The sequence below is a fragment of the Oncorhynchus nerka genome, linkage group LG10 (genome assembly GCF_034236695.1).
Source record: "Oncorhynchus nerka isolate Pitt River linkage group LG10, Oner_Uvic_2.0, whole genome shotgun sequence".
In the NCBI taxonomy this organism is placed as follows: domain Eukaryota; kingdom Metazoa; phylum Chordata; class Actinopteri; order Salmoniformes; family Salmonidae; genus Oncorhynchus; species Oncorhynchus nerka.
In genome coordinates, this window is record NC_088405.1 from 76,093,169 (window position 1) to 76,111,403 (window position 18,235).

At 41.2% G+C, this 18,235-nt stretch overlaps 1 protein-coding gene across 1 annotated transcript in view; it reads right to left on the minus strand.

Moving 5' to 3' along the window:
• Positions 1 to 14,764, minus strand: part of LOC115136006 (protein turtle homolog B-like) — a 208,455-nt gene extending 193,691 nt beyond the window's left edge. The window contains 1 exon segment of the mRNA XM_065023750.1: positions 14,495 to 14,764. Within this exon segment, the coding sequence (XP_064879822.1) occupies positions 14,495 to 14,558 (64 nt within the window). The 5' untranslated portion in view covers positions 14,559 to 14,764.
• Positions 14,765 to 18,235: the final 3,471 nt, after the last annotated feature.

The following is an 18,235-nucleotide window of genomic DNA, read 5'->3' on the forward strand; positions in this document are numbered from 1 at the left end:
GTGACACCAAACTGTTTAAAGGCACAGTCAACTTGGTGTATGTAAACTTCTGACCCACTGGAATTGTGATACATTGAATTATAAGTGAAATAATCTGTTTGTAAACAATTGTTGGAAAAATTACTTGTCATGCACAAAGATGTCCTAACCAACTTGCCAAAACTATAGTTTGTTAACAAGAAGTTTGTGGAGTGGTTTAAAAACAAGTTTTAATGACTCCAACCTAAGTGTATGTAAACTTCCGACTTCAACTGTACACTCCCACTCAGGGCTCACGCATGCACGTGCGCATCCACACACACACACACACACACACACACACAGCACACTCCAAAGAGCATTGCTCTGTCTAGCAAATGGAGAAAAGCATTGATCGAAGTGAGTGCATGCAGTTCAAACGCTCTTCCAACTGCCTTGCCTGCCTGCCCACCTTTCTGTGTGAGTGACGGAGAGTGGCTGGGCTCACAGAGCGATGACAGAGCCAGCAGCGTTGCAGTCGTCTCTCCTTGTGTTTGTTTCTGTGCGTGTGTCTCTGTGTGAGCCTGCCCAGGACTGATGGGAAAAATAACACTGACAACCCAGGATTCCTCTGAGAGAGAAAAAGGGCTTGAGACAGGCAGATGCCTCCAGCTTCTGTCAACCTCTGAAAGAAGGACACAGTGTATCCCACTGACAATGACAGCATTGAGGTGATTCGCACTTCCGAGTCACAGTCTGGAGTGTTGAATGACGAACGTCTAAAATAATGACAATGTTGTGCCTGAGGTTGGATGAGGCTTATGTGATCCCCAACCTGTGTGCGATCAAATCCCGGGCTCCACTGGTATTTACACTATGTTCCCTCTATTTGTCTCCCAGCTCCTTCTGTCTCCCAGCTCATTTCTGTCTAGGCTATCAATAAAACTGAAAAAATATAAACAAAATATATATATATACAGTGCCTTGCGAAAGTATTCGCCCCCCTTGAACTTTGCGACCTTTTGCCACATTTCAGGCTTCAAACATAAAGATATAAAACTGTATTTTTTTGTGAAGAATCAACAACAAGTGGGACACAATCATGAAGTGGAACAACATTTATTGGATATTTCAAACTTTTTTAACAAATCAAAAACTGAACAATTGGGCGTGCAAAATTATTCAGCCCCCTTAAGTTAATACTTTGTAGCGCCACCTTTTGCTGCGATTACAGCTGTAAGTCGCTTGGGGTATGTCTATCAGTTTTGCACATCGAGAGACTGAACATTTTTCCCATTCCTCCTTGCAAAACAGCTCATCATGTAGTAAGCAAAAAAGTGTTAACAAGCATGGCTACCACAGCATTCTGCAGGGATACGCCATCCCATCTGGTTTGTGCTTAGTGGGACTATCATTTGTTTTTCAACAGGACAATTACCCAACACACCTCCAGGCTGTGTAAGGGCTATTTGACCAAGAAGGAGAGTGATGGAGTGCTGCATCAGATGACCTGGCCTCCACAATCACCCCAACTCAACCCAATTGAGATGGCTTGGGATGAGTTGGACCGCAGAGTGAAGCAGAAGCAGCAAACAAGTGCTCAGCATATGTGGGAACTCCTTCAAGACTGTTAGAAAAGCATTCCAGGTGAAGCTGGTTGAGAGAATGCCAAGAGAGTGCAAAGCTGTCATCAAGGCAAAGGGTGGCTACTTTGAAGAATCTAACATTTTAAATATATTTTGATTTGCTGAACACTTTTTTTGGTTACTACATGATTCCATATGTGTTCTTTCATAGTTTTGATGTCTTCACTATTATTCTACAATGTAGAAAATAGTACAAATAAACAAAAACCCTTGAATGAGTAGGTGTGTCCAAACTTTGACTGGTACTCTATATATATTTATTTTAAATTATTATTGTTTCTAAACCCCCTTGTCCATAGACCTGTACCATAGTGTTCTGTGGGGCGTTTCAGACTGGTCTATCAGATAGTTCTAGTACATCAATAACCAGTTCTCAAGTATTAGTTTAAATTCAAAAGGTCACCAATGGCAGACCACCAAAGCCCACTAGCCCCTGATATCATTTTTTGGGGGGAGACACTGGCCTAAGATCAACAGGTGTCTAATTGTAATGTGAAACAAAGCTCCCTCCAACATCAATATATTAACACAAGTTTGTGCACAGACAGGACATCGCAAGATGTTTCTAAAATAGGATTGCCATGGAATGCAGTTTTGTTCTACCGCACTTCACAATTTTGTTACCACCACAACCAAAGCCCGGAGCAAACGAAGCACACAGGCCAATTAGGTAGTGAACACTAGCGTGGAATTCTAATCAAGGGCCCTCAAACTGCGGGCATGGAGGATAAGATGTCTTAATCTTCTTATTCTGCGTGTGGACAGCTGCCGCAGAGCAGGCCCAAGCTGCCAGATAACCCCGGGCTAGGGGTAGTGGTGGTGCTTGGCTGCACATACTCCCAAAAACGGGTAGTATAGTGTGTGGGACTCCGTGTACAGTATGATGGCGAGTAGTACATGCTCCTGGATATAGGTGTGGCCGCTGCCAAAGAGGTGTAGATTACAGTCAATTAGTGGGCCGCCATGCTTGGGGAAGTGTTTTTCGGCATTTGCCGCAAATGCCAGCCTCTGCAAAATTCAAATGGAGGCTTGGAGTTGTGAGGCTTTTCATTGCATTGATGCATATGAACCATCACTCATAAGCTCTAATACACACACACTTCACAAAGGTGCATGCACGCCAGACAAACAAATCTACAACAGTCACCCCTCAGCACACAGACCTATGTACCCACTTCCGCACATACCAACACATATGCACACTCGTACACATTTTCTATGCACGCATGTCATATGCACACACCAACAGAAACAACTTGGATGCACACACTGAGCCGTCACATTCACGCAACCCGGGGAGAGTATGCTCCTCATCCAATACGGCAGATCATTGACAAAGAACTTGGCTGAGGGACAGACAATCAGACTACAGAGAACTAGGCTTTCAACTTCTGGACAAACATTTCAGGTATATTTACATTTTAGTCATTTAGCAGATGCTCTTATCCAGAGTGACTTACAGGAACAATTAGAGTCAAGTAACTTGCTCAAGGGCACATCAAGAGATTTTTCAACTATTCTGCTCAGGGATTTGAACCAGCAGCCTTTTGGTTACTGGCCCAACGCTCTTAATCATTAGGCCGTTGCTATATGATGTACAGCTCCATTACCTCCAATAGCCTTAATCAGCAAATGGGTGTAATTCACCCCAGCTGTTCCTGCCAGGTAATATTAATAATTTTCACCAGCCATTTTACTGGGGATCTAGCACTGATCAATGGCATATTGAAATTAATGTAACATATTGGAATGAATGGAAAATTTAAACGCATATAAACTGTAATGTATGCCATAAAACATTGCAATACAGAAGACTGTGATGAAACTGATTTGATCTCTGATGGAGAACATAACAACATTTTAATCCATGCACTTCTCTGACTCTCAATTACTGGGTACTGGGTAGGCAAACAATTGTCACTTGGGTCCATGGCACCAACAGAGAACGAATCAATGTTCACCTATGTGAAATCGACAGCGCTCTAAAATCCACGGACCCTGGCAGGGCATGGCTGTTATATTATATTTTGTCCTCCTAATACATAGTCCCCACTGTAGAATCCCTCTCTGCTGGTGTGATCTCAAACAAACACAGTCATAGAGGAGCGTTACCTTACCAACCTGGCCCTCCATGGGGGCCCTGGGGGCCTGGGTAGTGACTTCATAGTTTAAATGAGTTCAAAGGCATCACTGCAGCAGAGGCAAGATGGCCAACCACCAGTGCATGGTGTTTCGCAACCCACATCAAGCTTGTCTCCATCAAGGCAGGGCAGTTCAGCAGCTGTGAGGAGAGTACTCACGTCATCAACAGCCAAGCAGTCAATGAACTGAAAAGCCATGAAAGACGCTTAGTTGAAACAGGGTGTGGGACTTCTCACCCTTGAAAAAGCCAAAGCCTTTGCCACAACAATTAATATTCTGGACAATATGCCTGATCTGTATTCTCCCTTTGCAGCCTTTGGCCCAAGTGATTACAAGCTTGGACGGCTTAAATGTGACTGAACTGCGACAAGAGGAGATGTTTCGCAAACATATGAGAGCGCAAATGCTCCTCTAAACAAACACACTTTCAGTCGACTGCGAGTCAGGTAATAGGCCTGTACTGTAGCAACTGCGGCTCCAAGTCCAATTCCACCACAGGTTTTTGTGGGCCGTGGAGTGGGCCTGTCGATGCATATTAGGACAAGTATAGCATTAACATGCCGATCAATGGCTCCCAACTATCAGCTCCTGTCTCCATCCTTCATGAGATCAGTACACGGGGCCAAGAGACTACCCGCCCATCTCCCTCCACACAAAAACAACAGCGCACCCAGACTCCTCTACTCCACCTTCCCTCCTGGCTGATACATAATTTAAGGCATGCAGGAAGTTACAAGGTGAGGAAGTCCTTTTCCCTGTACAGACTTGAGCATTTCCCAAAAGACTTAAGCGGTGGGGCGTCAAACACTTGAGCACATGCACGCATGCATGAAGCCACTAATCTGCCAGACTAAAAACTAAATGTGGATTCCTGTCTTCTTTTGCTGTGGAAAGCCATTGTTTGAAGTGCAATATATCTTTAAGAAATTTAATGCCACAGCTTTGTCATTTGAGACACAAGACACTTGCGTGACCTTGAGGCAGTTTGACAAGTTGCCCTAGCACCCCTGTCTGCATAAGACATCTTCCAACAAAGCAATAGCTAATCATATAAATCATAGTAACAACATGAAACACTGAGACAGGGCTACATGTGCTACCTTATCGGTCAATTAGCAATTTTCTACTCCAAATGGTTAGACGTCCAGCAGACATGGAGAGGGGAAACAGACAGATAAAATAGTGTGTGTTATCCACCACTGCAACATGAATAAAACAGCAATTTACTTTGTTGCAAATGTGAACTGGGTGGTTTTCAGTGTTGACAAGACTGAAATAATTACACACTGACCTTACTACTACACTAAAGCTCTGTGGAGTAGAATCATGCATAATTGAAGATGTTCCACAAGGCTCCCACCCATCTTCATCTGGAGCATCTTTCACCAGTACTCTCTAGCATCAGTTGGTCCAGAAGGCACCTCAACCATAGAAACTGGTTTCTCTCAGTGACCCAAAATGGAGTCTGGATCCCAGGGGGCTTAGGACCTGAGGCAATCGTTCATATTCCAAATATCAGCTGATTGATGTCTGAAGGTTGGTGACTTTTATGGAGCATGGCATTTGCCCTGGGCGAGGGGGGAGGCTGCAACTGTACTTCCCATCAAGCTCAAACAGGGTGAAGGACTTCCTTTAGCGGGACATGGACTCTATCGAAAGCATATTATCATGCTAACAAGCATAAACAACCATGAACTAGAGGAAAGATGAAAAGTAGCTTTATGTGTTACTGCTCTATGCTCTTAATGCTCTACCAAATTCCTTAAGCATCTTTTTAAGATCTATTTCAAGAAAATCTTTATAAGCAGTGACCCACATCTCTCCATAACGGACTTCTTTCTCATACTGGTTAACTACTCACCAGAAAATACATCTCATTAGATGCATAGTAGCATAATAAAGAACCATGTGCAAAAATATCTCTACAAAAAGGTATTGAAGAACCTATGAACTTATGCAGGTTCAAATACTGGCCAAGGCCTCACTCTTCGAGAGCTACTTCTAAGTACGACCGCCAAGCCAGAGCACCGGTTTCCCAAAAACATTTTCTACACTTTTGATATTTTTTTCAAAAGTCCTCTGTTGATACAGTCCTAAAATATTTTGGATGTCAGCAGTCAAGTTTTCAAGATATTGGACTTTAACCAGTTGGATTTAGGGGGCGCTATTTTCATTTTTGGATGAAAAACTTCCCGTTTTAAACCAGATATTTTGTCACAAAAAGATGCTCGACTAAGTATATAATTGCCATCTTTGGAAAGAAGACACTGACGATTCCAAAACTGCAAAGATATTGTCTGTGAGTGCCACAGAACTGATGTTACAGGCGAAACCCAGATAAAAATCCAACCAGGAAGTGCCGCATTTTTTTTAACCGCCTCATGCCAATGACTCCTTATATGGCTGTGAATGAGCTACGAATGTGCTTACGTTTTCCACGTTTTCCCCAAGGTGTCTACAGCATTGTGACGTCTTTTTAGGTATTTCCCTTGAATAATGGCTGTAAGGGACCATATATGGCATGTGGTCACATGGTGTCTCCCGCAGAAAACCTTGCGTAAAATACTGAGGTAGCCATTTTTCCAATCGCTTCTTATGAGAAACCAACTGCCTCGACGGATATATTATCTAATATATTTGTTAAAAACACCTTGAGGATGGATCCTAAACAACGTTTGCCGTGTTTCTGTCGATATTATGCAGCTAATTTTGAAAAAAGTTTGGCGTTATAGTTGTAGCATTTTTCGGTAGATTTCTCAGCCAAGCATGGTGAAGAAACGGGAGCTTTTTCGCCTACAAAAATAATATTTTTGGAAAAAAGGAACATTTGCTATCTAACTGGGAGTCTCCTGAGTGAAAGCATCCGAAGTTCTTCAAAGGTAAATTATTTAATTTGGTTGCTTTTCTTATTTTCGTGAAAATGTTGCCTGCTGCCAGCAGAGCCTAGCATAGCATTATGCCATGATAAACTTACACAAATGCTTGTCTAGCGTTGGCTGTAACGCATATTTTTAAAATCTGACATTAGTGTTATTAATAAAAGGCTAAAAGCTTGTGTTTGAATATATTTCATTTTATTTGCGATTTTCATGAATAGGAAAAGTTTATAGGGGTATTTATGTCCGTTGCGTTATGCTAATGCATTTGAGGCTATGATTACGCTCCCGGATACGGGTTTGCTCGTCGCAACAGGTTAAAGAAAAAGAAACAAAGTGTCACCGGCCACATAATAATACTAATAGGTTGAGCATCAGGTACCAGAGTAGGTGAAGGTACCACGTTCATCTGTACAAACAATAGTACGCAAGTATAAACACCATGGGACCACGCAGCCATCATACCGCTCAGGAAGGAGACACGTTCTGTCTCCTAGAGATGAACGTACTTTGGTGCGAAAAGTGCAAATCAATCCCAGAACAACAGCAAAGGACCTTGTGAAGATGCAACATTTTGAACAGAAACTAAATGGTTCATTGGATCAGTCTAAAACTTTTCACATACACTGCTGCCATCTAGTGGCCAAAATATAAACTTCACCTGGGCTGGAATAATACATTATGGCCTGTCTCTTGCATTTCAAAGATGAAGGTACAAAGAAAATACAAAATAACGTTTTTTTTTCTTTTTCTTTGTATTATCTTTTACCAGATCTATTGTGTTATATTCTCCTACATTCCTTTCACATTTCCACGAACTTCACAGTGTTTCTTTTCAAATGGTAACAAATGGTATCAAATGGGCCTGATTTACAGGCAATTAGATTTGGGTATGTCATTTCAGGCAAAATTAAAATAAAAAAAGGGGCGATCCTTAAGATTAAATGCCAACCACTGGTACCATTAATGCTAGTTAGTGATAGTTTGACCACAAGAGGGCATCTTTGAGAAGCATTTGATAGCCTTCAATAGTGGCTGTACTAGAGAATTTAAAACCTATTTTTGTAAGAGCATACTTATATGGGACTGATTTTAAGAAATGTTGCTTAATTAATTAGATTAATATTATGGTGTTTATATTCCAAGAAACCCTCTGGGTCTCCAATAGGATGGAACGGAAAGTATGGCGCTGTTCAACATGACGGTTGTAGACTACAGTGCTGGGCTTTTTAGCTAAAGAATCCCCATGTCGTGTAGGCACGCGGAAGACCAGGATTCAATTCCCCGATGGGTAGAAAGGAGTAGCCTGTCCTTGTAAATGATAATTTGTTCTTAACTGTTTCCATATGTGTTATTTCATAGTTGTGATGTCTTCACTATTATTCTACAATGTAGAAAATAGTAAAAATAAAGAAAAACCCTGGAATGACTAGGTGTGTCCAAACTTTTGAGGCCAAGATGTTTTGGCTCGAGAAATTGCAGATACAACAATGCAACAAATACATTGATCATCTCAACAAGGTTTTACCCGTGGTCGTGGAGCTGGGTGGAAGTGCAACAAAATTTGGTTTAAATGATATATCTGTGAGAATATCCAAGGGGCTTTTATATAATTCTAAATGAATAATAATAGCTTATTTCGATTATTTCGTTTTTTTCGAAATCTTGCTTGTTTGTAGGTGACCAAATACTTATTTTCCACCATAATTTGCAAATAAATTCATTAAAAATCCTACAATGTGATTTTCTGGATTTTTTTTCTCATTTTGTCTGTCATAGTTGAAGTGTACCTATGATGAAAATTACAGGCCTCTCATCTTTTTAAGTGGGAGAACTTGCACAATTGGTGGCTGACTAAATACTTTTTTGCCCCACTGTATATACTGTACTCTATATCATCTACTGCATCTGTATGTAATGCATGTATCACAAGCCACTTTAAACTATGCCACTTTGTTTACATACCCTACATTACTCATCTCATATGTATATACTGTACTCGATACCATCCACTGCATCTTTTCTATGCTGTTCTGTACCATCACTCATTCATATCTTTATGTGCATATTCTTTATCCCCTTACACTTGTGTGTATAAGGTAGTAGTTGTGGAATTGTTAGGTTAGATTACTCGTTGGTTATTACTGCATTGTCGGAACTAGAAGCACAAGCATTTCGCTACACTCGCATTAACAAATGCTAACCATGTGGATGTGACAAAAAAATGTTGACTTGATTTGGGTGAGACATAGTTACTAATTTGTAAATAAAGCCAGTTTGTTCATTAGAATTACAGTGGGGAGAACAAGTATTTGATAAAACTGCCGATTTTGCAGGCTTCCTACTTACAAAGCATGTAGAGGTCTGTAATTTTTTATCATAGGTACACTTCAACTGTGAGAGACGGAATCTAAAACAAAAATCCAGAAAATCACATTGTATGATTTTTAAGTAATTAATTAGTATTTTATTGCATGACATAATAATTTGATCACCTACCAACCAGTAAGAATTCCGGCCCTCACAGACCTGTTAATTTTTCTTTAAGAAGCCCTCGTGTTCTCCACTCATTACCTGTATTAACTGCACCTGTTTGAACTCGTTGCCTGTATAAAAGACACCTGTCCACACACTCAATCAAATAGACTCCAACCCCTCCACAATGGCCAAGACCAGAGAGCTGTGTAAGGACATCAGGGTTAATATTGTAAACCTGCACAAGGCTGGGATGGGGTACAGGACAATAGGCAAGCAGCTTGGTGAGAAGGCAACAACTGTTGGCGCAATTATTAGAAAATGGAAGAAGTTCAAGATGACGGTCAATCACCCTCGGTCTGGGGCTCCATGCAAGATCTCACCTCGTGGGGCATCAATGATCATGAGGAAGGTGAGGGATCAGCCCAGAACTACACGGCAGGACCTGGTCAATGACCTGAAGAGAGCTGGGACCACAGTCTCAAAGAAAACCATTAGTAACACATTACGCCGTCATGGATTGTAATCCTGCAGCACACACAAGGTCCCCCTGCTCAAGCCAGCGCATGTCCAGGCCCGTCTGAAGTTTGCCAATGACCATCTGGATGATCCAGAGGAGGAATGGGAGAAGGTCATGTGGTCTGATGAGACAAAAATAGAGCTTTTTGGTCTAAACTCCACTCGCCGTGTTTGGAGGAAGAAGAAGGATGAGTACAACCCCAAGAACACAATCCCAACCGTGAAGCATGGAGGTGGAAACATCATTCTTTGGGGATGCTTTTCTGCAAAGGGGACAGGACGACTGCACCATATTGAGGGGAGGATGGATGGGGCTATGTATCGCGAGATCTTGGCCAACAACCTCCTTCCCTCAGTAAGAGCATTGAAGATGGGTCGTGGCTGGGTCTTCCAGCATGACAACGACCCGAAACACACAGCCAGGGCAACTAAGGAGTGCCTCCGTAAGAAGCATCTCAAGGTCCTGGAGTGGCCTAGCCAGTCTCCAGACCTGAACCCAATAGAACATCTTTGGAGGGAGCTGAAAGTCCGTATTGCCCAGCGACAGTCCCGAAACCTGAAGGATCTGAAGAAGGTCTGTATGGAGGAGTGGGCCAAAATCCCTTCTGCAGTGTGTGCAAACCTGGTCAAGAACTACAGGAAAGGTATGATCTCTGTAATTGCAAACAAAGGTTTCTGTACCAAATATTAAGTTATGCTTTTCTGATGTATCAAATACTTATGACATGCAATAAAATGCAAATGAATTACTTAATCATACAATCATACAAAAATCAATACAATGTGATTTTCTGGATTTTTGTTTTAGATTCCGTCTCTCACAGTTGAAGTGTACCTATGATAAAAATTAGACCTCTACATGCTTTGTATGTAGGAAAACCTGCAAAATCGGCAGTGTATCAAATACTTGTTCTCCCCACAGTATTTATTTCTGTTTTTAGAGGGAGAGAAACCAAAAACCTACAGTCATCTCACAAGTCTTCCAGTCAAGGCCAGCACAGGTATTGAACCAGCATCTGTAGCAACACAGCTTGCTATGCAGCTATGCAGTGTCTTAGACTCTTGCGCCACCTAGGCACTGTACAACATGACCGGTCGGGAGTGGGCTACACTACTATAGTAAGATCAAAATGATCCTTACAAAATAAAATAATAAAAAACTTAGTGTAACAACAGTTTTAATAAGTAATACTGAAGTCGTGCACAATTATCAGTTTCTTTTTAGGTTTATGTCACCCATTCATTATCAGTTAGAGACACAGTAGGATCCAAAAGCATAATCAGTGCTCTAACTCGCCCTTACGCTGGTCTGGAGCAATGAAGTGGTGACACAGGGTACCATATTAAACCACAAATTACCTCTAAGTACCGCAGCATAATCGCAAAACATTTAGTGGAGCAACCACTTTCGTATGAAATACAACATATGCTATGTGATTTGTTGTGTGTATGTGGAACACCAAGTGACCATGTCACTTGAATATCCATGTCATGATTAAAACCTGTCAGCAGTGTTAGGAATGCCCTATATGCACACACCTTACACACACACATATGGACACATCATACATGCAAACACAAATTCACTCTAACTAGCTGGATTTCCATCCAATTTATGACCGATTTTCATGCGATATTCTAAAATACGCATAAAAACAATGTGCGCATTTTCCCACCAGAGGTGTTTCCATAAAATTGACTTGTTAAAAGTCTGTGCGTGATGACGTAGTGCACATAAAAATAACTTTTGCAGTTCAATTACCATGTACCGATACAAGTTAAATGTGATGGAACCCCAGTTTCAACTGTACTGATGGTTTTGTCACAAAAAAGTTGCATCATACAGCGATTGTGCCCACTCTGGTCTTGGTACATGCGCTCTAGCCAACAGCTCACATATACAGTGCGGCTAGCCTACAACATGATGAGATTATTATGGACAAAATAGCAAGATTATTTGTATTTGTCATACAGCAGCCAAGTATCGATCATCATGTCATCAGAATAAGACCCTTGATATATATTGCAAAGGAGTAATTGATTCATTTTGGAGGTATTTGACCCAGTTGTGTTCGAAACATGAATTATTTCTGCATAATTATTTCTAATGATTATTTCTCAATTCAAGTGTTCGAACAAAACAAGTAAATTAAGTAAATCTGTCACATTGAATTATTATATATATTACCTGTTTCCATTATGTGTAACTACTGTCCAAAATGTAATTACTGTCCAATAAACTGCATGCTTTTCCGAGTCATAGTGGGAGGACCACACACTGACTATTATCATATGACACCTAGTTTACTTCCATATGATGGTTATATAAATATTTGCACATAAAGGCATTTCCACCACCATTTCTTGCATAATGAATTTTAGCGACACCATGTCAAACGAACCATATTATCTGTCTGCATTTATAAAGTTGTACCAATCTCACGCGCTCACTCACACAGACACATACACACCTTATACCGAACCCTCACAATGAAATCGATTGCTTTAAAATTGGCTGTCTCAGCATTCCTATTTTTGGTTCATTAGTAACTAGTCTTAAGGTTTCTGTGAGGTCATCAACAGTCGCCCACTCTCTCCAATCTCCTCTTTTGCAATGTGTATACATACCACTGAAGTATTTTTTTTTTGTAATGGCCCTGTGAGGCAGTAAAAGTATTAGGGACTGAAATCTCTAACATTCTGCCTTTAACTAAATCTCTTCCTGTGTGTTTACACTCTTTACCATCCCCGGTCTGCACACACGCAAGACATATAGCCCACTCACGCAAGCACAAATACATGCACATACACACACACACACACACGAGAAACGATCCTGGGGGGCAAGTGATGTTCCAACCCGCCCCTTGACCCAACACAACCTGGCCACTCTGCACCTGTGCCATGTGCATTATGGTGGAGCACCAGAGTGGCATTTAACTCACAGCTTAATCATAATCAGTTTTACGGGGGGAGAGCGCCATCCTGTTAGTGGGCATATGCTCATATCATGGTTAAAGACTCACTATTCCCTCAGGGGGGCTATGTGGGGGATGTAACAAGTGGAGTGTGGATACTAGCAGCCGATTGCCATGCACCCCTCCAGGCCACCATTAACAACGCTCTCCATGCTCCCACCCCCCCCACTCTGTCATCCCATATTGCTTAGAGACAGCCAACCTAAATGGTGGTGGGGGGGGTTGAGTTGGTGTGGAGAGCTAGGGAAATGGGTGGAAGGAGAGACAGACAGACAGAGGAAGCGAGTGAGGCAGAGAGGAAGATAACTTAGAGAAAGCACCTGACCAAAGAACGGGGGAGAGATGGAGGGTGTGTGTGTGTGGGGGGGAAGAGGATGCACAGACAGAGAGAGGAGCAGACAGAAAGACAGTAGATGAGACTTAAGACGGGGAGAGAGTAACAGATTAACGGGGGGGCAGAAAGAGAGAACTTGTGTCCAGGGTTATCGCTGGCCAGAGTCGAGGGTGGCGTTTGCCAGCTGACAGCTTGAGATAGAGCGTTCGGGCAGAAGAACGTAGTACAGCCAGCTTCTGCTGGTGTGTATGTGTGTATGTGAGTGTGTAAAGCTCTAGAGCTCAGTGACTGTCTGTCTGTAACGCCGAGACGGGAAACATATGCAGAGGAGCGCAGGAGAGGCAGAGCAAGGTGACAGACAGTCAGTCCTCAGTCGCCCAGAGGCATATAACACCAGCAGCACAGCGTCACTCACTGTACTGTCCTCGTCTTCTTGGCAATGACAACCATCTGCTGCCTGCCTGGCTGATACTGCATTGAATGGGACTACATGTGAAAGGAAGATATACTACTATTGTAATGAATGCTGTAGGCTACGTGTAACTATCTACACAGCAGGAAAGGCTAACTGTCAAAGTAAACTGAACCTCTTGATTATTAAACCAAAAATGAACTGTCAACTGTCAATGGATATATGGAGTATAAACTTACTTGCGCATGTTTCACCATACTTCAACATACTGTACAATGTACCATGTTGCAGCAATTTGATAATATCAAAGATCCCTCCACCCAGTGGACAAATATGGAAGTACTGGGCTAATTGAGTCCATATAAGAGACCGGTATATTGGGATGAAAATGTGTCCATTTATCACTTTACCTGTTTTGGCAAGACATTATGTATTACCATAGTTGGTAGCACAAACATAGTAGGCCTGCATTTTGCGATGAAGGAAGTCAAAAGAAAACTCTACAGGACGGGTGTTTTAGAATCTATAACACACTGAACTAACCATGCGTTTTTAAACATACAAAAAGCTATAGACCAGTCAATATGCTTACTGTAGCTTACAACACTATTGAGAATCAGGATGGTGCTTTGCATGCGCCTCTGCAGCTACCTAAAGAGGGTTAATCAAATTTATAGCAGCATGACAATCCATGCCCAAACCATATTATTAGATATATTAGTGATGTATATCATGATTAGTGCTGTTAATTTCTTATTATCCACCCCCATTATCCTAATTTAGATACTGGACATGGAGTGGCTATTCATAATTAAAATCATTTGTATTACTTTTCCTCCTAATTTGTGCTCGTCTCATCATTCAACCAAACGTAACATATCATACTAAATGGAGTGTCTTGTATTTACGTACAGAATAATAGTAAATACTCTGAGACCATTTTGCAACATGACACTTCGAAACAGGTGCAAGCACTTCAAACACATTGAATATCCAATTTAATCATCTCAATTTTCGTACTTCTGTTAAATTACTTGTGGACAACATTTACGACAGGCAAACAACCAATCATTCTGAAAGCCATATGCCCTTTTAAACATTTCCACAATAAAACTTAATCAGCAAGCAGTATAAAATATTGCACTTCAACTCACCTTGAGCTGCCGTTCCTCGGGTGCTGAATACACTTGCTATCAAAGTGACCACATACCAAATCATAGTACTATTGCCAACCAGAAAGAAACCTCATCATATCTCAAAGTGTCCCTTGCAAGAAACCTTTCATTGCGGAGCCCCCAGGTCAATAAACGCGCTATCTGCTGCTGTTGATATCATGCCCTGCACCATACTGCTGACTTTTTCACCGGCGCTTTCCTTCTCTCTATCCCTCCCCTGCACTCCTTTCGCATCCTCTCTCGCTTAGACAGAGCACCTGCAACACTGAGAGGAGAGCAGACGGGTCTAGATGGCAAATCTAACATGAAACCAAGATGACAATTTAGCTATTAGATCCGCCTCCGCATTATTTTTATTGGTGAGTTTGGGAGGGTTTGGGGCGTGGATTGGTTTCCCCACTGTCGCTCTGGAGGCACTGCCAGAATACCAGACGAGTCCTGTTTCAAGGTGAGTTGGAGCGTGAAGTTGTACAAGAGCCGCAGAATCATGCGCAATAACAGTGATAGAGGAACTTGCATATTCGATCCAGAACCTATCTAAAACATAATTGCACTCACTAACACGAGCGGAGAGTTAGGATTCCAAATATGTCTTCCATCTTCATGGGACTTGATGCTAAAACAATGAGGCGACTTGCAGGTGCAACCTGCGCGCGCTCCTACACTCTTGACGGTGAGCGGTCCACCGTGCTACTTTATCATACACTAATCGTTTATTGACACAGACTTTAATTAAAATATTTTCTACTGATTCATGACGTTAGGGAATATTGGATTACTTCCTACATGGAACTATAATTCAATATTGCCATCAACCGAAGCGCAACATGCGTCATTCTGATATAGCCCTGAGTAGAGCTACGCCAACGTCTAACGATACTGCCCATAAATCCGTGAAGAACACATCTCGATAGTTTATCTCGTGTTTTCTGAGAATAGTTCTCCTTTCCATAGGTTGCGCACAACTTGCTTGCGCACAACTATTCTGTATCTCCACCGCAGAGAATAGCTATTCTAATAGTTAGCCCACCAGTCGTAGGCTATTACACTTTTGTAATAAGTTATTAACCATTGGTGTAATTACAACATTATTTGATGAGCTTTTTATTGTGTTGTGTGTACTATACCATATGATTGGTTAATGTCCTATGTAGGCTGTTCTAAAGGCTTTATGAATGCATATCTAGCCGATTACCAGTGTGGACAGAAGATTTCAGAGGTACATTATATAATGTGTAGCCTACATGCAGAACACACTTTGAAACGTAAACACGTGCCAATTAATCTGGAGTAATTCGTTTTTTTTTTTACTCGTGAGGGTTTAAATACCATCATAAGAGCTTTAAATAATATATGTTTAGTCCAGTGGATTTGATTTTAAACCACATAATACACCATTTCTAAACTATTGGGAGAAGATATTAGTATTAAAAGTGTTAACAATAAGTAAGGAAGTAATTTGTGTATGATTTGCAAAGTAGCACTATGCAAACAACAGTAAATCCTTCAGTTGTAATTATGGACACTTTCTTCCGTAGCTAGTAGGCCTCGTACAGTGGGAATGGTTTGCTATTTCAGACGTTTTTAATGGAAGCATTGGTGGACTGCCAATGCTTTCTGACCCTCAATTATGCCAGCCTCTATTTGACATTTTACAGCTGGGCAGCACTCAGGTTGACACTTAACCAAGATGCACTGTATCTCTCATCTTCAATGTTTATTTCTACGTGCTGGGCCCAATAATTCTTTGGCATCAAAAATGCACTTGGACAGGGGATCGTGGACAAATAAAGTTTAATGCATGATAATATATTATTTTCTATTGCCCTACAAAGCTACAGCCCTTTCAACTAAGTGACAAAACTAAATATTTTACCTAATCAATGTAAACGTGTCATTATGTAAGATTTACTCTTGCACACTGTTAGCATAACGTGATTGATTGATTGTACAGTATAAAGCCATTTAACAAGCTCTGAACTTTTAAAGGAATGATTCATATTCTGCTGGTTGCCTAATGATACAACCCACTATCACAAATTATCATGCAATAGACAAATTACTTTTGAAAATTCGTGACAGACACATTTTTTGTGTCCACCACACAAATGTGTATACAGTGCATTTCAATCACAGATTAACCTAACGTAGGATGTGAAAAAGAAACGGCTGAAACTAGATTCCCAACATATGGTGTTGATGGCAACAACAACAAAAAACTGTCTGGGAAGGTTCTCTTCTGCACTGTTCAACCAATCCAGTAAATGTGGAGGTGGATTTAGGATGGATTGTCGTCTTGATAATGTCTAAAAGCGGAAGTCGCGTCACAGGCTCTCTTTACATTTCCCCAGAAAACCGGAACATCCAGTTGTTGGGGACTGAGCAGTGGTTAATCAAAGATAAAGGTAGTAGGTTACTTAAGACAAAAATGATAGAATCAAGGTTGGTCAGGGAGGATGGGCGGATGTGTAATGCAATGGTCTAGCAACTCAAACATTGCATGTTTGAATCACATGATGGACCACTTCAAAGTGGACAGCACTTTGAGATATCAGCTGATGTACGAAGGGCTATATAAATACATTTGATTTGATTTTGATTTGACTTTAGCATTTGAGCTAATTAGCAATTTTGCAACTTCTTATTACTTTTGAACTACTTTGCTAACATGTAAGCTTAACGGGTATGAAATGGCAAGCTCGTTAGCGGTGCACGCTATTAATGTTTCAATCAGTGACGTCACTCGCTCTGAGACCTTGAAGTAGTTGTTTCCCTTGCTCTGCAAGGGCTGCAGCTTTTGTGGAGCAATAGGTGAGAGGCAGTTGTTCATATGTTCAGAGGATCCCTGGTTGGGGCAAGGAGAGGGAAGGAAGCAGTACTGTTACATAAGTTAGCCCTAACCTTAACCCTTTAACTACTTAGCTAGCATGTTACCTAAATGTAACCCCTAACCGTAACCCCTAGCCTAGCTAATGTTAGCCACCAAGCTAACCTAGCTAGCTAACATTAGCCAAACCAAATTGGAATCGTTATGAAGAAAATCGCATTCTGGACACAAATGAGTTATGAAGAAGAAAATAATGTGGTGGACACAAATTATTATTATTTTCCCTTTGCCTCTCACAAATTTTGAATAAGTAATGTGTCTTTTTCATGATAATCTGTGACAGTGTAATAATCTACAGTCAGGGCCAGAGTTAAGGGCGGGCCTTAGGGGGCCTGGCTCGCCCTACTGTACTTCCTTGCCTGTCCAAATAAAATATTGAAATATTGATAATTTATTTGATCTTACTTGCGCATGTTTCACCATACTTCAACATACTGTACAATGTACCATGTTGCAGCAATTTGATAATATCAAAGATCCCTCCACCCAGTGGACAAATATGGAAGTACTGGGCTAATTGAGTCCATATAAGAGACCGGTATATTGGGATGAAAATGTGTCCATTTATCACTTTACCTGTTTTGGCAAGACATTATGTATTACCATAGTTGGTAGCACAAACATACAAGTAGGCCTGCATTTTGCGATGAAGGAAGTCAAAAGAAAACTCTACAGGACGGGTGTTTTAGAATCTATAACACACTGAACTAACCATGCGTTTTTAAACATACAAAAAGCTATAGACCAATATGCTTACTGTAGCTTACAACACTATTGAGAATCAGGATGGTGCTTTGCTGCAATTCTACACATCCAGACTCACATTAACCATC